The following is a 22,233-nucleotide window of genomic DNA, read 5'->3' as shown; positions in this document are numbered from 1 at the left end:
ACTTTGGTTAATTTGTTTCTTACTTTAACCTTGTGGGTGTGGGGTACAGTTTCTATATAGTTCTCAAAACTGGCTCACTTAATAAACTCAGCCCAATTTTGATTTATAGATTGATTAATGATTATTTGCATTGACAAAACGTTTGAGGATTCTATGGTTTAAATTGGGTTGTTTCTCAGCTTTCCCCACTGCTCGTGCTTTCGAGCTCCAAAATTTTGTTGCTGTCATCTTTGGGTCCTTGTGGGCTTTAAACAAGGCCTTTAAGTATAGGAGGAAGGGGAATTAGATACTTATATTCAAAAACTGCCATCTTAATTCAGAAGGGATATCCAAATCTTTTGCCCATTCCAACCATGTTGCTCAATCATCTCTTCTAAGACACACTACTTCTCCATTTTTAGGGCTCCTTCCAATTTCAGACCCACAAGGAGTACACAAACAACTATTACACAAAGCCAAAGTATAAATGGTACAGATGACATCTACTTGATTGAGTCAACCATTCTGCTGGGTGCGGGAGGCGCTGGCTCGCTGGGGTAGATGTTCACCAGAGCCTGTCTCCTTCATCCAGGCCCCACACCCCAAGCCTTGGAGACTGCCCAGCCCCTCCCTTGCCTGCCTGGGGAGCACCAGCTCGCCCTGTCCAGCCAGAGGAACCGCTCCTAGCACCCAGTGACCTGCTGGCATGGCCCTGCCACCGCTTGGAAGCCAGCGCCTTCTCGCCCGCCCGCTGCGCAGTGTCCCCGGGCTCGTTCCACTGCTGCTGCCGCTGCTGCTGGCACTGCCAGTCTGGGCTGGGGCCAACTGCCCCTGCCAGGATCCAGCGCTGTGCCGCCCGATCAGCCACCACCCGGACTTCGAGGTCAGTGCCTCTCCCCTGCCCCTCCGGGTCTAGTCCTCAAGGCCCAAGAGAAGTTAGAGTAGAACTAAGTCCTAAAGAGAGGTGACGTGAGTGCCAAAACCTACTTTGAACACTCGCTGAGGGCCTTACTTTTATGGATCTCCTTCATTTTATAGATGAGGAAACTCCTCGCACTCAGAGAGGTTGAGCAACTTCTCCCAGGTCTCACAGTAAGTGCCTGCCTGGAAGAGCTAGACAAGTATTCAAACCCAGATCTGACTCCAAAGTCAAGCTGCTTTCATTACCCTGCCGTGCCTCTCCGGTGGCACTCTGGGCTCCAGGTGTAGAAGCAAGGAGGTAGGATAGTGAGATATTCCCTAAGTAGCAAGACCCACTGTTTTCCAAGGGAATGAGGATTTTATTTGAAAGACTCTCAGCACTCCAACAGTACATTGGAAGGCAGCACATTTTGCTTACCTTTTCTCTTCTATATCTACCAGCCCTTTCCTTTAGGCACCTCAAAACCACCCAAGAAGGGTGGTAAAAATAGGTCTTTCAGTAAATTTTCCTTCTACCCACCTAACGATTTATAAGACCTTGGCGACTTTAATCAAACACTCTTTCTCAGGCAATATTAAAACCACCTGGCTGCCTGGAGTTTGATGACTGCAGCAGGACTCGGACTACATCAGAAAGGTGGAAAGGCTTAGGGTCCAAACTGCAATTCTTTTGTAAAGATAGGGGCAACTGCCAGTTCTAGCAGATTAAGTTTGAGGCAGGGGCATTTAAATGCCAATGAAAAGGTACATGCACATTGCTTAGAAGAAGAAATAAAAGTGGTGAAAGTGTTTATGGAGAACCTGCCTAGTTTGGAAGCCCAACTAACATCTGAAAGACTTACTGTAGTGCCTGATACCTCTTAGTGGGTTAGGCAGCGTTTGTGGGCATTTGGAAAACCAATTATGCAAAGAAACAAAATTTTGTTCATTTGTGTATTCATGGTAAATGGTCTTTTTCTCTATTGACCTTTTCTATATTTTCAAACACAAAGACTAGACTACATTGCTTTTTTCCTTTTTATTTTCAATAGATCCATCCAGCTATTTTTTAGGATTTCCATTATATCACAACTCTCAGTATTTTTTTAAACAAATTCCATTTTAATTATCAGAATTAAAATAGGGGATAAGGTTTGTAATATTAATATGAGTCTAAAAATAATGAGCTATTCAATTTCACATTCTGTAATTTTTATTATTTCAGTGGGCAATTGCTTAGCAGAAAAATGAGTTATGTGTAAATTCTGCAAAGTAAAAAAAAAAAAGAAAAGGAGATTGAGAAAATTAAGGAATGTCTGGTTTAACTTTTATAGTTAGCTCTCCCCACCACCGGTAACCATCCTGCCACAGCCCCCCTCGCATCCATTCTCCCCACAGTGGTTCAGTGATATCTCTCGCTCGCTTTCTCTCTCTTATTTTTTCATGCAAATCTTATGCCTAAAACCCTCTAATGGCTTCCCATTGATTCCAGGATAAAATACAAAATCCTTGGTGGTCTACAAAGCTTTACTTGATCTTGCCACCACCTACCTTACTAGTTTTATTTGATTCCATGTACTTTCAGGATTTCTGTGCTCCAGCCACATTCTTTTGGTTCCAGAAATTCACAATTTTCCTGAGGTATTGAAACTTTTGCCCTTTTTTGTTCCCTCTGCTGAGAATGATCTTTTTTGTCCATGAGTACCCCTTTGCTATTCTGTCCAGGTCATTCCTCAGATTTTAGTCCTCCCCTAAAAGTGTGTAGTCCTCAGGGGAAGTTTTCCTGCCCTACCAGGTAGCAGATCCCCTTTATATGCTGTTATGGCCCCCTCCCCCTGCATTCCCACCTTAACGCTATTGTAATTAAGTAACTAATGGACCTGGTTGGTCTCTCTTTTTAACTTCTTTGTCACTAATGCCTAGAAATATACCCTCCTTATACCTATACCTTATTGGAAATTCAATAAATATTTGCTGAATCAATGAATTGACACCTTATTTGGAATAAAATAAAAATGATCAGTGAGACTTCTGTGCTTCTAGAATTATCTGTGGGGGGAAATACTGAAGAAACATAACATCAGCTGCCTTAGAATTTAACTTGAGTACTATTACTATTCTAAGAAGTCAGCTTCACCAAAAATCATTCACAGTAAATACAGTATCTATGGCTCCATCTGCAGCAGCCAGAAACTTGAGTATTACCAACCTCCTCCCTGTCACTTACCTTACTCATACAGTCAGTCATGAAGTCCTGTTAATTTGCCTGCTTAGCATCTTCCAGATCTGTTCATTTATCTCACTTATCTCTGCTGCTCCACAACTTTAGTTGAGGTCACCATCATTTCTTGCCTGGATTCTTCCAACAGCTTTCCTATTAGATATTCTCTGCCTCCAGTTTTAGCCTTTCTTTAATCCATTTCCGACTTCAGCTGAAGGGATTTTTCTAAAATGCATACATAAATGCATACCTAAAATTCATACCTTCTCCTTTTAAATCTTTTTCCCTCAAGATGAAGTACTAATTTCTCAAGAGGGCTTACAAGGCCTTTCATGATTGAATCCTGCCTACCACTCTCTTGGTTCTTCACTACTGTCCCCCTCCAAGTTCTAGGCACCAGCCATACTCAATATTTAATTAGACAACCACCATGCTCTCTCTGCCTACAGGCGTTGGCACTTGCCACTATTTCTTCCTAGCCTACCCTTCCCTGCTTCCCAGGCCTGGCTAATTTCTTTGTCACCAATTATACTGGGACCGTTATGTCTTATTCATTGTTGTACTCTCAGTGCCTACTAGTGCCTGGCATGTGGTTGGTGTTTAATGTCATTTTGAGTGGTCAGCATGATATTCTAGCTTTAAGTGATGGTGCTTATCCCTGTTGTTCTGGCAGGTCTTTGTGTTTCATGTTGGAGAGAAAACTTGGAAATCTTACGACTGGTCACAGATTACAACTATTGTACTTTTTGGAGCATATGACTCAGAACTTATGTGCTATGCTCATTCAAAAGGAGCCAGAGTAGTGCTAAAAGGTGAGTTATAGTTTTTACCAGATGTGTCCAGCCAATTGGTAAGTTTACTTGCATAGTTTGCTATCCTGACTTTCAAAAAAATCCCCTTTCATGTTTATCTGATATATTTTTTAGCATCCTAAAATTAATCTTATATACTATTTAATTCATTTCATAGATACAGATATTTTAAAAGAATTAAATAAGCCACTGTATGGTTTTGAGCAAAATGTGACTCCTAATTAGCATGATGACCTTTAACTAGTCATAGTTCACAATTTATGCTTCTAATTTGAGAAGGATTTTACTAATTATTTATAATAGTTATTTTGGAGATTAATGAGTAATGACTTTCTATTATTTTAGTATATTATTTATCCATTTGGAAAACTTAAATTAGGGGCTTAGTATTCCAAAAGAACGAGATGTTTTAAAGATATTTTGATCTCTTTGAAATGGGTGTGTGAAGAAAATGTCACTAAACTGTGAAAAGCATATATGCACAAAAGATGTATATTTCTTCCACAGGAGATGTATCCTTAAAGTCTATCATGGATCCTAATTTTAGAGCATCCTGGATAGCTCAACAAGTTCAGTTGGCCAAAGCACAACATATGGATGGAATTAATTTAGACATAGAGCAAGAACTTAGTTGTTCATCACCTGCATATGATGCATTAACTGCTTTAGTCAAAGAAACCACAGATGCTTTCCATCGTGAAATTGAGGGATCACAGGTAAAAATTTATTTCTTATTTTTTTGAAACCCCTTATTTTCCCTATCAAAATATATTCATGAAAGTATGACTAATTGAATCTCAATTTTATAGGAGTGGAGTAGGAAAGAATTTCAGCACATATGTCCTAAAAAGAATTTCTGGAATATTTGAGTTCTTATTAGAGAAGTTTTAGGGAATTTTGAGGTGCTAAATCTGTTCTCTATTCACATCAAAATACAATACTGGGATTGCCCTACCTACTTGGCTTGTGGCAGGGTTAAAAATATTAGATAGGCAATGGGATCAGCAAGAATCAGGAAGGGCTTAGCTGTCTAGGCCCTGCTTTCACTAGTGCAGGGCAGAAACAGCTCTTGCCTAAGAGTAGAGGTCGTTCTGGGGAAGTGTCTCGCTTCATAGACTCTGAATTACTTGTAGAGCACCCAAGGCCCAATAAGTCTCAAAGGGCTAACTCCATAGAACTTATCAGAGCTATGACAAAAGGCAATGTACTTCCCCACTGCCATAATGAGCATGATTAGAGCAGAAGATCACACATAGCACAAGGCATCTTGCCAGGCAATGTATGAGTAACATAGGATAATGTGGCCCCAGATCAGTGATTCTCAAACCTGGCCACATATCAAGATAACCAAGGGTCTTAAAAAAAGTAAACATACACACATACACACTGGAACCCACTTCTACAGATCATTATTCAGAAGGTTTTGGATAAGCCCAGAATCCATATTTTTAAAAAGTTTCATAGGTGATTACGGTTAAGAAATACTAGGCTAGGAGATTCTGGACCAAATGGAGACATAGGAGGTTCCTCCCATGGATGCATGGAATGTACAGCTACACATGGAGCAATTTCCTGTGAGAGAAATTCAGAAACTAGCTGAGTGACTCCTACACATAGGGTGACTGAGAAAATAACCACATACAAATGGGTAGGAAAGACTGAGACACACTCTTGCCGTAGAAAAACATATTCCATGCAAATGGAAACCAAAAGAAAGTAGGGGTAGCTATACTTATATCAGCCAAAATAGACTTTAAGCCAAAACCTGTAACAAGAGACAAAGAAGGTCATTATATAATGATAAAGGGGTCAGTTCAGCAAGAGGATATAACAATTGTAAATAGTTATGCACGTCACATCAGAACAACCAAATATATTAAGCAAACACTTATATATCCAAAGGGAGAGATAGACAGCAATACAATAAAGTAGGGGACTTCAATACTCCACTTTCAGCAAGGGCTAGATCATCCAGACAGATGATCAATAGAGAAACATCAGTAAGGAAACTATACATTAGACCAAAGGGACCTAATAGATATACACAGAACATTCTATCCAACAGCAGCAGAATACACATTCTTCTCAAGTGTACATGAAACATTTTCTAGGATAGATCATATGTTAGGCCACAAAACAAGTCTTAATAAATTTAAGAAGACTGAAATCATATCAAGCATTTTTTCTGACCACAATGGTATGAAACTAGAAATCAGTTACAAGAAGAAAACTGGAAATTCACAAATATGTGGAGATTAAACAGCATGCTACTGAACAACCAATGGGTCAAAGAGGAAATTAAAGTGGAAATAAAAAAATATCTTAAGACAAATGAAAAGAGAAACAAACATACTAAAACTTATGGGATGCAGCAAAAGCAGTTCTAAGAGGGAAGTTTATAGCGATAAACGCTCACATTAAAAAAAAAAAAAAAAAGATCTCAAACAACCAAACTTCACACCTCAAGGAACTAGAAAAAGAAGAACAAATGAAGCCCAAAGTTAGAGAAGGAAATAACAAAGAGCAGAGTGGAATTAAGTGAAATAGAGACTAAAAAGACAATAGAAAAGGTCAATAAAATTAAGAGCTGGTTCTTTGAAAAGATAAACAAAATTGACAAAGACTCACCAAAAAAAAGAGAAGATGAATTAAATCAGAAATGAAAGAAGAGACATTACAACTGATAACACAAAAATACAAAGGATCATAAGAAACTACTATGAACAATTATACACCAACAAATTAGATAACCTAGAAGAAATGGATAAATTCCTAGAAACATACAACCTACCAAGACTAAATCATGAGGAAATAGAAATTCTGAAGAGATTGATTACTAGTAAGTAGATTGAATTATTAATCAAAAACCTCCCAAGAAAGAAAAGCCCAGAACGAGATGGCTTCACTGGTGAATCCTACCAAACATTTAAAGAATAATGACTACCAATTCTTCTCAAACTCTTCCAAAAAACAGAAGAGGAGGAAACACTTCCAAAATCATTTTATGAGGCATTATCCTGCTAGCAAAGCTTGATAAGGACACTATAGGAAAAGAAAATTACTGGCCAATATCCCTAATGAACATAGATGCAAAAATCCTCAAGAAAATATTAGCAAACCAAACACAACAGTACATTAAAAGGATCATACACCATCATCAAGTGGGATTTATTCCAGCGATGCAGGGATGGTTTAACATATGTAAATCAATGTGACACACCACATTAACAAAATGAAGGATAAAAGTCAAACAATCATCTTAACTGATGCAGAAAAAGCATTTGACAAAGTTCAACATCCATTTATTATAAAAAATCTCAACAAAGTGGGTATAGAAGGAATGTGCTTCCACATAATACAGGCCATATATGAAAACCAAAATATCAGCTAACATCATACTCAACAGTGAAAGGTTGAAAGCTTTCTCTCAGATCAGGAACAACACAGGGATTCCTACTCTCGCCACTTTTATTCAACATAGTACTGAAAGTCCTAGCCAGAGCAATTAGGCAAGAAAAATTAATAAAAGTCACCAGATTGGAAAGGAAGAAGTAAAATTTTCTCTGTTTGCAGATGACATGATTTTATATATAGAAAAGCCCTAAAGACTCCACCAAAAAACTATTAGAACCAATAAACAAATTTGGTAAAGTTGTAGGATACAAAATCAATAAAAAGTCAGTTGTATTTCTATACACTAACAAGGAACTATCAGAAAGAGAAATTAAGAAAAAAATCTCATTTACAATAGCATCAAAAACAAAAAATGCTTAGGAATAAAGGAGGGGCCGGCCCCGTGGCTTAGCGGTTAAGTGCACGCGCTCCACTGCTGGCGGCCCGGGTTCGGATCCCAGGCGCACACCGATGCACTGCTTCTCCGGCCATGCTGAGGCCACGTCCCACATACAGCAACTAGAAGGATGTGCAGCTATGACATACAACTATCTGCTGGGGATTTGGGGGGAAATTAAATAAATAAAAATTAAAGATATAAAAAAAAAAATTAACCAAGGAGGTGAAAGATCTGTACACTGAAAACTACAGAAATGTGCCGCATAATGATGTTTCGGTCAATGATGGACTGCATATACAACTGTGGTCCCATAAGGTTAGTATCATGTAACCTAGGTGTGTAGTATGCTATACCATCTACGTTTCTGTAAGTATATTCTATGATGTTCATACAATGATGAAATTGCCTAATGATGCATTTCTCAGAACATGTCCTGGTCATTAAGTGACGCATAACTGTATAAAAAATTGATGAAGAAATTGAGGAAGATACAAATAAATGGAAAGATATTCCATGTTCATGGATTGGAAAAATTAATATTGTTAAAATGCTTATAGTAGCCAATGCATAATCCTTATCAAAATTCCAATGGCATTTTTCACAAGAATAGAAAAAAAATCCTATAATTCATAAGGAACCATAAAAAACCTCAATAATATAAGCAATCTTGAGAAAGAACAAACCTGGAGGTATCATACTTCCTGAATTAAAACTACATTACAAAGCTATAATAATAATAATAACAGTATGGTATTAGCATAAAAACAGACTCATAGATCAATGAAACAGAAAAAAAGAGTCCAGAAATAAACCCATGCATATATGGTCAATTAATTTATGACAAAGGAGCAAAGAATATGCAATGGGAAAAAGACTGTCTCTTCAATGAATGGTGTTGGGCAAACAGGATTGCCACACACAAAAAAATGAAACTGGACTCCATCTTACACCATACACAAAAATCAACTCGAAGTGTATTAAAGACTTGAATGTAAGAACTGAAACAATAAAACTCCTAGGAGAAAACATAGGGAATAAGCTCCTTGACTTTGGTCTTGGCAATGATTTTCTTGGATTTGACACCAAAAGCAAAGGCAACAGAAGCAAAAGTAAATAAGTGCGACTACGTCAAACTAAAAAGCTTCTGCACAGCAATGGAAAGCATCAACAAAATGAAAAGGCAACCTATGGAATGGGAGAAAATATTTGCAAACCACATATCTGATAAGGCGTTAATATCCAAAATATACAAGGAACTCAATACAACTCAATAGCAAAAAAAAAAAAATAATAATAACCCAGTTAAAAAAATGGGCAAAGGGGGCCGGCCCTGTGGCTTAGCGGTTAAGTGCGCGCGCTCCACTGCTGGCGGCCCAGGTTCAGATCCCGGGAGCGCACGGACGCTCTGCTTCTCTCGCCATGCTGAGGCTGCGTCCCACATACAGCAACTAGAAGGTTGTGCAACTATGACATACAACTATCTACTGGGGCTTTGGGGGAAAAATAAATAAATAAAATTATAAAAAAAAAAAAAAAAAAATGGGCAAAGGACCTGAATAGACATTTTTCCAAAGAAGACATACAAGTGGCCAATAGGCACATAAAAAGGTGTTCAACATCACTAAACATCAGGGAAATGCAAATAAATGAGATATCATCTCATATCTGTTAGGATGTCTATTATCAAAAAGACAAGAGATAACAAATGCTGGCAAGGACGTGGAAAAAAGGAACCCTTGCACACTGTTGGTAGGAATGTAAACTGGTACAGCCACTATGGAAATCAGTTCCTCAAGAAATTAAAAATAGAACTAATATATGATTCAGCAATCCCACTTTTGGATATATATCCAAAGGAAACAAAATCACTTATCTTGAAGAGATATCTGTATTTTCATGTTTACTGCAGCATTATTCACAATAGCAAAGGTATGGAAACAACCGAAGTGCCTGTTGATGGATGAATGGATAAAGAAAATGTGGTCTATATATACACTGGAATATTATTAGCCTTAAAAAAGAAATTAAAAAAAGAAGGAAATCCTGCCATTTGTGACTACATGGGTGACTTAGAGGGCATTATGCTCAATGAAATAAGCCAGACAAAGACAGACACTGAATGCTATCACTTATGTATGGAATCTTAAAAAAAAATATTGAACTCATAGAAATAAAGAGTAGGTGATTGCCAGAGGCTGGGGGATGGGGGAGATAGGCAGAGGCTGGTAAAAGGGTGTAAACTTTCAGTTAGAAGATAAATAAGGTCTGAAGATTACTGTATAATATGGTGACTATAGTTGATAATACCGTATTATATAATTGAAATTTGCTGAGAGTAAAACTTAACTGTTATAACAAAAAAAGAAGTACATAGGTGAGGTGGTGAATGTGTTAATTAACTCAATGATGGTAATCCTTTCACAATATATATGCATATCAAATCATCATGTTGTACACTTTAAATATATTACAATTTTAATTGTCAATTATACCTCAATAAAGCTGGGAATAAAAGAGAACTACTAGACTAGACAGTGAGTTTTTTGAAGGCGGAAACCAACTCCTTGATGTATAACACAACGTTTAAAAATTGTTGGGCAGCCCTGGTTGCCTAGTGGTTAAGTTCGGCGTGCTCCACTTCAGCGGCCCAGGTTTGGTTCCCAGGCGTGGACCTACACTGCTGGTCAGTGGCCATGCTGTGGCAGTGGCCCACATACAAAACAGAGGAAGATTTGCACAGATGTTAGCTCAGGGTGAATCTTCCTCAAGCAACAAAAAGGAAGATTGGCAACAGATGTTAGCTCAGGGCAAATCTTCCTCAAAAAAAAAAAATTGTTTACTGAGTGAATGAATGATCACTTTCAAAATTTAAAATCTAGTTAAGTAGGAAATATAAATACATATATATAAAGCTGTAAACATATACATATTATAAGTGGTACATGTAAATAGTATATGTGAGTAGTATATAAGTAGTATAAACCAGTGGCTCTAACCTCTCTCAGAATCACCTGGGAGTGCTTGTTAAAAATATCCCCAGAGATTGATTCAGTAGGTCTGGGATAGAGCCTAGGAACTGTATTTTTACCAAGTGCTCTAGGTGATTCTGGTACAGTTGGTCAACATGAATTTGAGAATCATTGTAAAAATATAAATAAGGATTTATATAAATATAAATGATATCGGGATTGACATCTCTTCAACTTTATGCAAGTAGGGAAGACCGTCAATGTGGAATTCAGCTTTTCCAAGAACAGCAAATATCTGATATTCAGGTCATCATACTCCTCTCTTCACAAATTTTGGTCTCAGAAACTTTTCCTTCATTCTCTAGATTGCTGTTATTAATAGGTTAAATTGGTGTGTGGGAAACAACATATTTGCTAGTCCTGCTGAAGCTATAATGAAAAGGCAAGGAGGAAGAGATTGAGCAAACACTTTGCAGTAGGAATATCTATTTCCAAGTTTGAGGGATGAGTAGAACAATTTGGGCTACCTATGTCAAGTTCATGTTAGGTAAGTTAGTGGGAGCTACACTTGCTGAAATAGGCCAGATTGTGGAAGATCCAGAATGCTAGACTGAAGAGTACGCATTTCATTCTGTATGTGGTGTGTTACATGTGTAGAAAGTGTTGGGGGAAGATTATTCTATAGCAGTATGTAAAATAGTCTGGAGGAGAAAGGGAGACCAGTGAGGACTAATCCGATAATCTAGTAACTTGGGATTTATGATTTGGATTGGGATGATGATGTAACCCTCAGGAAGTATTCAATAAACATTTATTGAATTAATTAATTAATGGAAAGGAAGGGGCAGAACAATTGTGAGAGGCCACCCAAAGGAAAATGTGAGATTAGTTATGTGGTGTGAGAGAAGAAGAGTGAGAAAGTGGCCCAAAGGTTCTTAAACAGGTGGCCAGAAAGAAAATGGCTAAATAGAGTCTGGAAGGAGAAATGAGCTTTGGGGAAAAGATGATAATTTAAGTTTACAGAATTGTGGTCATAGAATTAAAGGTAGATATGCTCTTGAAGAGTTTTTTCTACACTCTCATTTTTTACAGGTAGGAAAAAAGATTCAGATGTTTTAAGTGACATAGACCTAGTTATAACAGGGCCAAGACTAGAGCCAAAGTCTTTTGATTTCTTGTCTAATATACTAATACTGCCCTCTCAAAAATATGAGATTAACTATGATAGGAAATCCAGGTGAAAATACTCTTAATGCTCAGGAGAGAGGTAAAGACTTACAAAATGGATTTGAAATTTACCTGCTTGGAGGTAATAATTTATTTTCTCTGTTACTATGATATACCTCCCATTTTGTAATAGGATAGAGGATCCAATATGTAAAAATTTCACTTTATAACCTATTTTGCTGGAGAGCTATTGAGGAAAGCTTGTACTTGTAAAGCAGAGCTTCCCTTAGTGCTAATACTCAGAGAATTATAGAGAGAACTTTGAGAAAGTCCTAAAAAGAGTTATAGTAGAATGAACTGGGCCAAAATGTAAAAATTTTAATGAAAGTATCTCAGTTTTTTGTAATAATTACTCAACGTATTTATTGAGCGCTTAATGAAGAAAAAAAACCAACTTTCAATGAAGCTTTAGAACATTTGCACACATGTAAAATAAGGCTAATTATTATCTGGTTAAGGCAATAAATATTTTAAAGAGATTCATCCTTGTCGAAGACTGGCTCATTATTTAAAATGAAGATAATTTATCACTCAAGTTTTATTTGAATATTTCCATAAAATAAAATCATTTAAGTGATTTATTCAACACTTTGAGTTGATTAATGTGTACCTGTAGCCATAAACCACCACTATCCTTTAATTGTTATATTGGACTAAACCTACACGTAACGTAATTGTAAATCAGGGGCTCAAACTCCCACCACAGGCCAGTCAGCTTGTGCCAGAGATGACCTATTTAGCCTGCATAATATTTTTAAAACTTCTGTATTTGAGTTCTTTTAGTGTGCTTTTCCTCTCCAGTTGCTTAGGGGCCCCACCACACCCTATTGTCATTACACCTGTTTCTTTCAATTTGTTGAGTTACCAGTCTAGCCTCTCAAGACATTTGTGTTTAAAACTTCTACACAGTGCCCTGCTCCTGGACTTTGTATATGTCCAGACATGTCTGGGTCCAAATATATGTCAAAAACATTGTCCAAATATATGTCTGGGTCAGTCTATGTAGGCAAAAATATATTTCTTAGAACTGTTCTAGTTCTATACACGTCAAACTCCACGTTTATATATGTAAGCAGTTCTTTTTTCTTAGGTAGTATGAGGCAAGAGAATATATAATCAACAAAACATCTGACGTAATATGCATATTTGATCATGTTACATAAAAAAGTATGTGTTTTTCCACAGGTAACCTTTGATGTAAATTGGTCTCCAAGGTACACAGACAGGTGCTATAATTATACTGGAATTGCAGATGCTTGTGACTTCGTCTTTGTGATGTCTTATGATGAACACAATCCAGTCTGGTCAGAATGTATTGCAGCAGCCAATGCTCCCTATGATATGACATTAACTGGTAAGAATCCACAAGTGATCACTTATTGGTGATATTAATTCCAGAACCTCTAACATTAAGATATTCTTTAGTATTTCTAATCATTTGTATACTTTTCCATTTGTAAAGCTTTCTTGAAACATATAAAAATCACTTAATTTGGAGACCTTTAAAGTTTACAACACGTTTTTAAGTTTTCACTTAGTTCTAAAAATCTTGTGGGTTAGATGTATTATTATTAACCCTCTATTATAGATGAGATGAAGGGAGTTAAGGTCTCATGGTTGCTCAGCTATTAAGTATTATATGTTGGGACTCAAGCAGGTGTTCTAACTTCAAGTCAACATACTTGTCACGAAATTACACGAAGAAGATATTTGCTTATCTAGAATTTGACAGGATATGTTTGTTGAAATAACCAATATTAAATAACTTAATAGCAAAGATAGTTCTGATGTGAGTACCTACTATGCACGGTTGATAGGACTGGCTTTATTTTATTTGGCATTTAATATTAGCACCCATGCTGTATTAAAAATTATATCCCTATTAGAATTAAGACTACTTCTGATCTGTCATTCATATGATGTGGCTTTGCATTATCCTTTCCAATGTTTAGATTGGTTTGTATCCCATCAGCCAACTGAACAAAAGATTGCTTGCTATCTTTTGGACTCAACTGAAATTTTCTGGGATAGTTGGCATTGATTTAATTGTTGATTGATTAATAAATAAAAATATCTTTTCTTTTTCATATAGAGATAAAACCTTAGAATCTGGCCTCATTTTAACATATCCTAATTGTTTGTATGGAATAGTCTAATCGTAAGCATATACTATTTAAAATATGAAAAATAATTTAATTCTGTAATATTACAAAGTATATAATCCAGTGTTTCCAAACTCTGTTTCATCGAAGAGATGATAATTGTGTCCTATCAATAAAAGATTCATCATCAAATATGTTTGGGAAATGATGCATATCCCACCCCTTTCTTAGATATTCAACAGTACACAATAACTTTAAAGGCTCTTAAAAGCAGCATACTTACTTAATTCAACATTGTAGATAATCTTGGAACATCTCTTGGTGGGAAAACATAATTTGCAGCATTGGGCAAAACAGGGATTGACAGTACCAGGAATTTGTTCATTTTTCTCTTTGTTTCCTAGAACTACAGATTATCGACTATAGACTAAGAGCGGGGGGACATTTCTTATCGCCAGCTGTAATTCATACAGGATATTTGTAAAACATGGAACACTTGTACTTTGTATAAGAAATTCTGAGACCATTTCTGCCAGAAAGTTTAAGACTTATAGAACGTTTTTTGAAACTTTAGAATCTAGAATATCAATTATATAATGTCTTAGCAGTTAATAGACACAATTAGCATGCTTTCCTGAAATATATCATTTTTCCTGGAATTAAATTTTGTGAATTTTTTGCTTCAATTTGATCTTAATTGTTTTGAATGTTTTCTATTATTCAAAAAGAAATGGTTTAGAAAGTGATACAGAATTTATAGTTCTTAAGGGATGACACTTTTATAACATCATATCAGAGAAACACTGTATTAGTATTTTGCATAAATGTACCTGGTTTTACAAACTTAGATTCTGAGTGGTAGCATAGCTTATATGAACACATCAGTAGAAATATGAAGAGGAAAAAATATGCTTTTTCTGTCCCTATTTGATTAGGATACGATGACTTCATCAAGAGGGGCGTTAACCCTAAGAAACTTGTAATGGGTCTTCCCTGGTATGGTTATGATTATACCTGCCTGAGTCTTTCAGAGGTAAGAACAGATCATTTCTTATGTAATGTTTTTCTCTTTCTACTATATTTTTTAGAGTCTTTATTTTATTTATATTTTTATAAATATTTTATATATTAAATATATATTAATATAATAAAGATATAATATCTAAATATATTAAATATACATTTTTATTTATATTTATTTGTTTTAAACTTTATATTTTTATTTTATATTTATCATCTTTACTTAGAATTTATAAACTTCTATATATATAGAATATATAAACTTTATTTAGAATTTCTGAAATATAGTTTGAAACTAAGAAGTAGTTTATTTTTAATTATTTAATCCCATGAATGTTTCTGAATGTCATATATTTCCATTTAATAATAAAATTTAACTTTTATTCTATATAGTCAGGTTATCTATTTATAGTATATATTTTATTTCTAATAAATAGTTTTTAATTATGTTTTCTGATTTGGATCTTAAGATTTGCTTAATTGATAATCTATAACAAGAACCTTTTTGCATTTCTAGGATCACGTTTGTGCCACTGCAACAACCCGTTCTCCACCTTGTCGTGGTGTTTCCACGCATCAAGTGCCCTATAAAATTATTATGAAGCAAGTAAATAGGTCTCTTTCTGGAATCCAGTGGAATAAAGATCAGAAGTCTCCTTACTATAACTATAAAGTAAGACTTTTCACAAGTTATGAACATTTATTAGTTTTCATAATTGCATATTTTCATAATTACATATTTGATATTAAGAATTTCTATTAGTTTTCCTTTAGGGTACAACATACAGACTGCTGTTTACATTAGTAAACTTGTCTTTCAATCTGTGTAATCAGGAACTTTACTTCCCTGGTGTGCAATTCAAGTTATGCTAATAGTGGAACTGCTCCGCATGGGCCACTTGTCATTTTAGATGATGTTATCGAAACATGCATATCACAAACAGGATTTCCTTAATAGTTGACAATTATGTATGATGACTATGGCTTTTGAAAGGGCTTTGGGCCAAAATAGGTTACCAGCACTGAAAGCCTCCATTTCAAAGTAGCCTAAAGATTCTGATGAGGCTCTTATACAGGGAGGAATGAGGCTGAGAACAGGCGATGCGTTATCATGGACTTTACAATGCAAAATGGTATCATTTCAGGTTTCACAATTCAGTCAAACTATGTGATATTAGACAAACAAATTATAAAAAATGTTAAAAGTTAGAGACAGAAAACTATTACAAACAGAAACTTGAAGAAACAGAGTAAATGATTAGTAATTCTGTCAGGCAGTGTTTGATAAATAGAAATTACCATACCAAAGAGGCAAAGGAAAGTTATATTTTTCATAATTTACCTTTAGCATAATAAAAACTTTTTTAAACCTCAAAAATGTAATTACAAACGATCTTTGAATTTACTTTGGATTATGTTACTGTAAAAGGAGCCCTAAAATGATAATGATGTAAGTTAATTTCAGCAAGAATTTATATTCCTTACTAATGGTCTGATAATACTCATTTATAAAAAATGACTGCAAACATACATATTTAATAAATTATAATTGATATACGTGTACAGGCCCGTATATCAATTATTTAGAAAGCTTTAGTGTAGAGATTTCTAAACTTTAGAATCTAAAATATATACCTATAAATTAAACTAAGGTATATTGTAATCCTGTCTTTGCCAAACAGTATTCATAGAACTCTGTTCTGGGAACTGTTAATATCACAGACACACACACACACACAAATACACACACATGTGCCATGGCCAAATATATTTGGAAAACACTGCATACTGTATGTCCCTCTTAGAGATTTATAATGTTACAATGTACAACATTATATTAAAGGATTTGAGAAGTGTGGCAGTACATAAAGCCATTTAATTGTTTAACATAGAACCCTGTTTCACAGCACTCTTAGAAACATGCAGGGGAAACAGTGTTTCATGGATATCAGTTTCATAAAAGTAATGTAACCAATTATACATAATTTAGAAATATATACTATAGAATAATAGTTTACATTATGAGGTACTGTTTTTTTGTAATCTTTGACTTATTTTTTCCTTAATGAATAAGAAGACACATTCTCTAAGGTTATAGAATTCAGGAAACATTTTGATGAGCCTTGAAGGCCATTTGTTTAATGGCACTTTAGACATCAATCTAGTTATAACTATTTTGTTCTTCTCTTTTGTTCCTTGTAAAATTCTGTAGCAACCAAAATCAAGTTTCTGTTGTGATTGAAGAGACTCATTTGGCCTTCTTATGATCTCTCAGCAACAGCAGCTTCATCTTATACTTGATATTCTTGAAGGCATGTGTGCCTTGATCAAGCATATATCAAGCTTACATATACTCAGTTTCATCCTTTGATCTTTCACTGTTCTGAGGCATTTGAAATTTCTTAACAGTATCAAAAAGGCTCAAAGTACTAGCTAGAATGATGGCAAAATTTAAAGGTATATGTCTTTGGGTTTGCCCCTGAATCTTCAAATATAAATCTTGCTATATTTAGGAACAGGTTTTGCAAGTTGCCTCTTAATAGTGAATCACAATTGTTACTAGAGCATGCATGGCTTTTCTAGTTCTAAAGATTTTAAAGAACGGAATAGAAGATACAGTATGAGATATGTTTGTATGTAATGAGTGTACTATACTTAAATATGCCACAGCTTATTCATTTACTAAGTGACTACTGTCCTTCAAAGTAGTCATCTTAGGAGACTATTCTAATTCCAGTGGTGCTACCATAAATAAAAATGTTACTGGCATTCATTGAGAATTTCAAGTTTCCCAGATGTATATAAAAATCATTAAATTATTTTTAATCATGTCATTCTGTTTTTACCTCATATCTTTTTCCCCTTCTTTTCCCCTGTTGCCTAGATCTGCCCTTTTCCTCCTTTCTTTATCCCTTATCCAGTAGCTTATATACCTTCTAAGAGAGACTGTGTTAGTACTACATAGAGGCAGGTGTTGCTGGGGAGAAGGACTTACAGGGTGGAAAATGAGCATAAGACCATTTTCTAGTTTATGGTTCTTAATCAGGTGTGTGCGTAAGTCACCCATAGAGTCCAGATCTGACAGGCTCTTAGAATCAATTCTATAAGACCTAGAAAAGGAGATATTTTCCTCATCCATTGCCATTACCTTTTGATTTGGCTGATTCATCATAAACAAAATCATCTGCTGAGCTCCTAACTAGGCACATTTCCAGGGACTGTAGGGAATACAAAAAAGTGTATAAGCTGGTTTTAGAGGACCAGAGCAATGATCCTCCTTAACCTTGGATCATATCAGAATTACTGAATGGAACGTTAAAATGGAAAATAAACAAATAAATATTTGTCCTAGCACCAGGTCTGGAAGATTTTGATCCAGTAGGTTTCATATGGTATGGGTCCCAGGTATTTTAAAAAGCCCCACAAGTGATTCAGATGTACATTTTGGTTGATAATCATCAGATCAGAGCAAGGAAGGAATCTTAGGGCATGAGAAGGACTTTAAATAGACTCTATTAGGAGGTTCATTTGTGTAATCTCTTGTTGTTGTAAAAGTGCCACAAGCAATGATATCTAGAAAGTATCATATACAGAACCATAGAATCAGAGCTGGAAAGTACTGTGCCCTAAAATTTTTATTATTTCATTATATCCTTTTTGAATCATTGGATTTAAGAAGCTTTTTTCCCTGTTATTGTACTGAATACTTTAAATTTCTATTTTGATGTATTTGTATAGGATTCTGATGGCCGTATTCATCAAGTGTGGTTTGACAACCCTGAGAGCATTTCCTTAAAGGCAGCATATATACGAAGCCATGGCTTACTCGGCATTGGCATGTGGAATGCAAACTGTCTTGACTACTCTGCAGACCCTATAGCCAAACAGCAAACTGAAGACATGTGGAAAGCCTTAAAACCAAAACTGTGACAGAGATGAGCGTCTTTTGTCAAACTACTAAGATTTACAAAAATGATCTGTATAAATCTAGTTTCTTGAAGACATAGAAAATGTATACATTTTTGTCATGTTGCTATACATTTTGGTTATTAGTATACTCAAAACAGATCAAGAAATGCTTTGAATTTGAAAAATACACATGTATCTTCAGTGTCTAGAAACATAAAGGTAAGAAAGATAAGAAAGAAGTCAACTTACTATATTAAATATTCCTCTGTAAGATGTTTAATACTGTAATCAGGAATAATTGCCTTCAGAATTTTATTGTGCTAAATTTTCCCTCATAATGTTAAAATATATGCTTACAAATCAATGCTAATTTTTAAAATATGTATAATTTGAAGTGGAAATTGTTTGCTTGGGATAGATTTTTAAAAACCTAGTCTTTGAGAAGCAGTTTGCTCTGTATTTTTTGTTCAATAAAGCTAAATTTAAAATCTGCAATTTAGTGTCTCCTCTTTAGGTTCATCAAACTGATGCAAATAATTTTTCTGCTTCCTGACTCCATATAGTACTCATGCTCTCTGAGGCACTTGAATTTAACTCATTTAAGCCTCCAGAGAGGGGTCTGCCCGGTGGTGCAAGCAGTTAAGTGCGCGCGCTCCGCTGCAGCAGCCCCGGGTTCACCGGTTCGGATCCCAGGCACACACAGATGCACTGCTTGGCAAGCCATGCTGTGGCGGCGTCCCATATAAAGTAGAGGAAGATGGGCACAGATGTTAGCCCAGGGCCAGTCTTCCTCAGCAAAAAAAGAGGAGGATTGGCAGATGTTAGCACAGGGCTGATCTCCTCACACACACACACAAAAAAAGGCTCCAGAGAAAAAGAAGGAAGTGAAGGATTAAAATACTCACAAAATACAAGAAGATAACTTAGTAATATTTTGAGTAGGTTAGAGCTACCTAATATTTTTCAACAAAATTATTTTTTAGGAGGTTATATCTGAAATTTTTAGGAAAAACTTGGTGTTGAAACTGATTCTATTCATTGTCATTTACCCTTCCAATTATTAATATTCCTTCATTTATGGACATCTATAATTTATTTCTTGACTAGTTTTCTTTTCATGGTTAAATTTTTTCTTTTTCTATATTTTTCTGCATTTTGCTTTTATCTAAAGACATTGGTTTCTTAACTATTTTCTTTTCCTCAAAGAGAAATTTTGTGCAAAGAACTTTTCTAAATGTACAGAGGTCTCTGTTCTCTTTTCAAGGCAATTAAGAACATTGTGTTGCACTTATATTGATTCCTATAAATACTTAGATTAAACATAAATCCTGCCTTCCCTGCACATTTTCCTCCCTCCAAATTGGAATAAATGATGATTCAGTCATCAGGTTATTTCATTTCCTACATACACAATTCTTTATGGCAGAGCAAAACCAACCATTTTCCATAGTATTTGCTGAATTACTATTGTCTTTGTATTTCTAAAATAAATTTTAAAAAATTAAATTTTTAGATACTAACTTCTATTTTATCTCTGGATGCAAGTTCAATATCCTTGTTCTTTTATATTTCCAGATTACTTTTAATTAAAATACAATAAACATTATATCGTCTCTATTTACATGAAATCAATTCATATTTACTAAAATATATGACTTTTGATTTTATAGTCCTATTAGCTATTAAACTTAAGAGTATTTAAAAATGAAAATTATAAAATATAGTACTTTAAAATACGTGATATACTTGAAACCTTCAAAAGTAACCAAATAGCCACGATTTTGCTTTTTTACATATAATATTTCCTGCAACACCCTGTAATATCCACATGAAAAGTGAAAAAACATAAAACTTACGATTTATTTAAAATATTGCCAAGGAGAACAATGATTAAACAAACCTGTTTAAATAAATATTTATATTTTTTCACAAATAAAAGTTTTAAATTAACATACTTAATTGAGATTGTAAAGATGCATTAATTTTCTTCTGTGCCAGTTCAGCTTTCAATGTGCGTAAATCTGAAACTGCTTGTTTTCTCATCTATAAAAAGAATTACCTTTCAGAAATGAACTTTCATCTTACCCTTCTAAAATTATGTAATTATCATATAAATAAGGGTTTTTGTAACTGCTTTAACTGTCTTCTCTCGTTTGCCTTCAATGCTTTTACTCCCACTGTGTCCCCATGGTAAATGCATAGGTCATAAGTCTTGTTGAACAAGCATGCTTATTAACTGCTAGATAGGCTATCAAATAATTTCGTTTATTAGTATACAGGCATAATAAAATTAAACTGTTCTGAAAAACTAGAGTGAGAAAGAATTTTATCTTTTGCTCAAGCTTCAAAATCTGTTGTTCTCAATGTGTAAAGAAAACAGTAAAAAAAAACAAAAACAAAATTACAAAAAACCTTAATTCTTAGCCCTTAGAAACTAAATAGGTACTTTAGAAATATAATTGTGTTCATTCTGTGGCAAGCACTCAGAAGTGTTAACTCCTTTGATTCTTTCAAAAATCTTATTGAGGCAGATACTATTATTTCTCTCCATTTTACAGTGGAGGAAAGTGAGATGCCTAGAAGTTAAGTAACTTAGTCAAGGTATAAAACTAGTAAGTGGCACAGCCAGAATTCAAACTTAAACCCATGTGGTACCAGAGGCCCTGCTATTCCAAGTATTGTCTGTGGAACAGCAGCATTAGCATCACCTGGGAGCTTGTAAGGAACGAATAAATCTCAGGCTTCACTCCAGACCTCCTGAGTCAGATCCTGCTAATTTTAACAGGATCACCAGCTGACAGCTCATTTAACTTTAAGACATACTGTTTATACGATACTATCTTGGATATAGTTGCAACAGACTCAGGCTAGGTTTTCTGCCCCTAAGTTCTGAATTTTATAGGTAGTTTTGAGCAAATAATTCAGAAGTCAATAATAAATACTTAAGAATGTCCAATACTTAAGAATGTCCAACTATGTGCCAATTAGGCACTGTGGTTAAATGTAGGAATTTTTTCCCTTAGTCTGTAAGCTGAAAACTTGGTTCTCTTTTTTCTATTTGTCTTTCCTGTTTTTGCACTAATAATTCTAATTTGGGTTCAAACCATTGATAAGTGATATTTATAAGGTTAAAAAATACAAAGATTGTAAGATCTAATGTGCATGCTTTCCAGGGAAAAAGAGCACTGAGAGAGTCATAACTGAAAGCTCTGGGGGCATTTTTATTGCTCCCTTCTAACCGCTCAACTCTTCTTAAGTGTACAAGTTTCCGCATTGGCTTCTCTGAGCCATTTTTTGAATA

General features: G+C 35.1%; 2 protein-coding genes across 2 annotated transcripts in view; one reads left to right on the top strand and one right to left on the bottom strand.

Annotated features, from left to right (window-relative positions):
- Window positions 1-685: 685 nt before the first annotated feature.
- On the top strand, window positions 686-18,953 carry CTBS (chitobiase). Its single transcript, XM_058538396.1, has 7 exons — window positions 686-862; window positions 3,774-3,912; window positions 4,420-4,628; window positions 13,087-13,255; window positions 14,939-15,036; window positions 15,541-15,696; window positions 18,762-18,953. Exons 1-7 carry the CDS (start codon window positions 686-688, stop codon window positions 18,951-18,953), a joined length of 1,140 nt encoding a protein of 379 aa, XP_058394379.1.
- A 1,883-nt stretch (window positions 18,954-20,836) lies between these two features.
- Window positions 20,837-22,233, bottom strand: part of SPATA1 (spermatogenesis associated 1) — a 34,948-nt gene continuing 33,551 nt past the window's right edge. The window contains 2 exon segments of the mRNA XM_058538395.1: window positions 20,837-20,918; window positions 20,920-20,975. Of these exon segments, the coding sequence (XP_058394378.1) occupies window positions 20,888-20,918; window positions 20,920-20,975 (87 nt within the window). The 3' untranslated portion in view covers window positions 20,837-20,887.

The sequence above is a fragment of the Diceros bicornis genome, chromosome 4, assembly GCF_020826845.1.
Source record: "Diceros bicornis minor isolate mBicDic1 chromosome 4, mDicBic1.mat.cur, whole genome shotgun sequence".
NCBI lineage: Eukaryota > Metazoa > Chordata > Mammalia > Perissodactyla > Rhinocerotidae > Diceros > Diceros bicornis.
The sequence above is the reverse complement of the archived record's forward strand: the minus strand, read 5'-3'. Positions and strand labels throughout refer to the sequence as shown.

Coding starts and splice junctions, on each gene's coding strand:
- CTBS (XM_058538396.1), top strand. CDS start 686: ATGGCCCTGCCACCGCTTGGAAGCCAGCGCCTTCTCGCCCGCCCGCTG. Junction 863..3,773: donor GCCACCACCCGGACTTCGAG/GTCAGTGCCTCT, acceptor TTGTTCTGGCAG/GTCTTTGTGTTTCATGTTGG. Junction 3,913..4,419: donor AGCCAGAGTAGTGCTAAAAG/GTGAGTTATAGT, acceptor TTTCTTCCACAG/GAGATGTATCCTTAAAGTCT.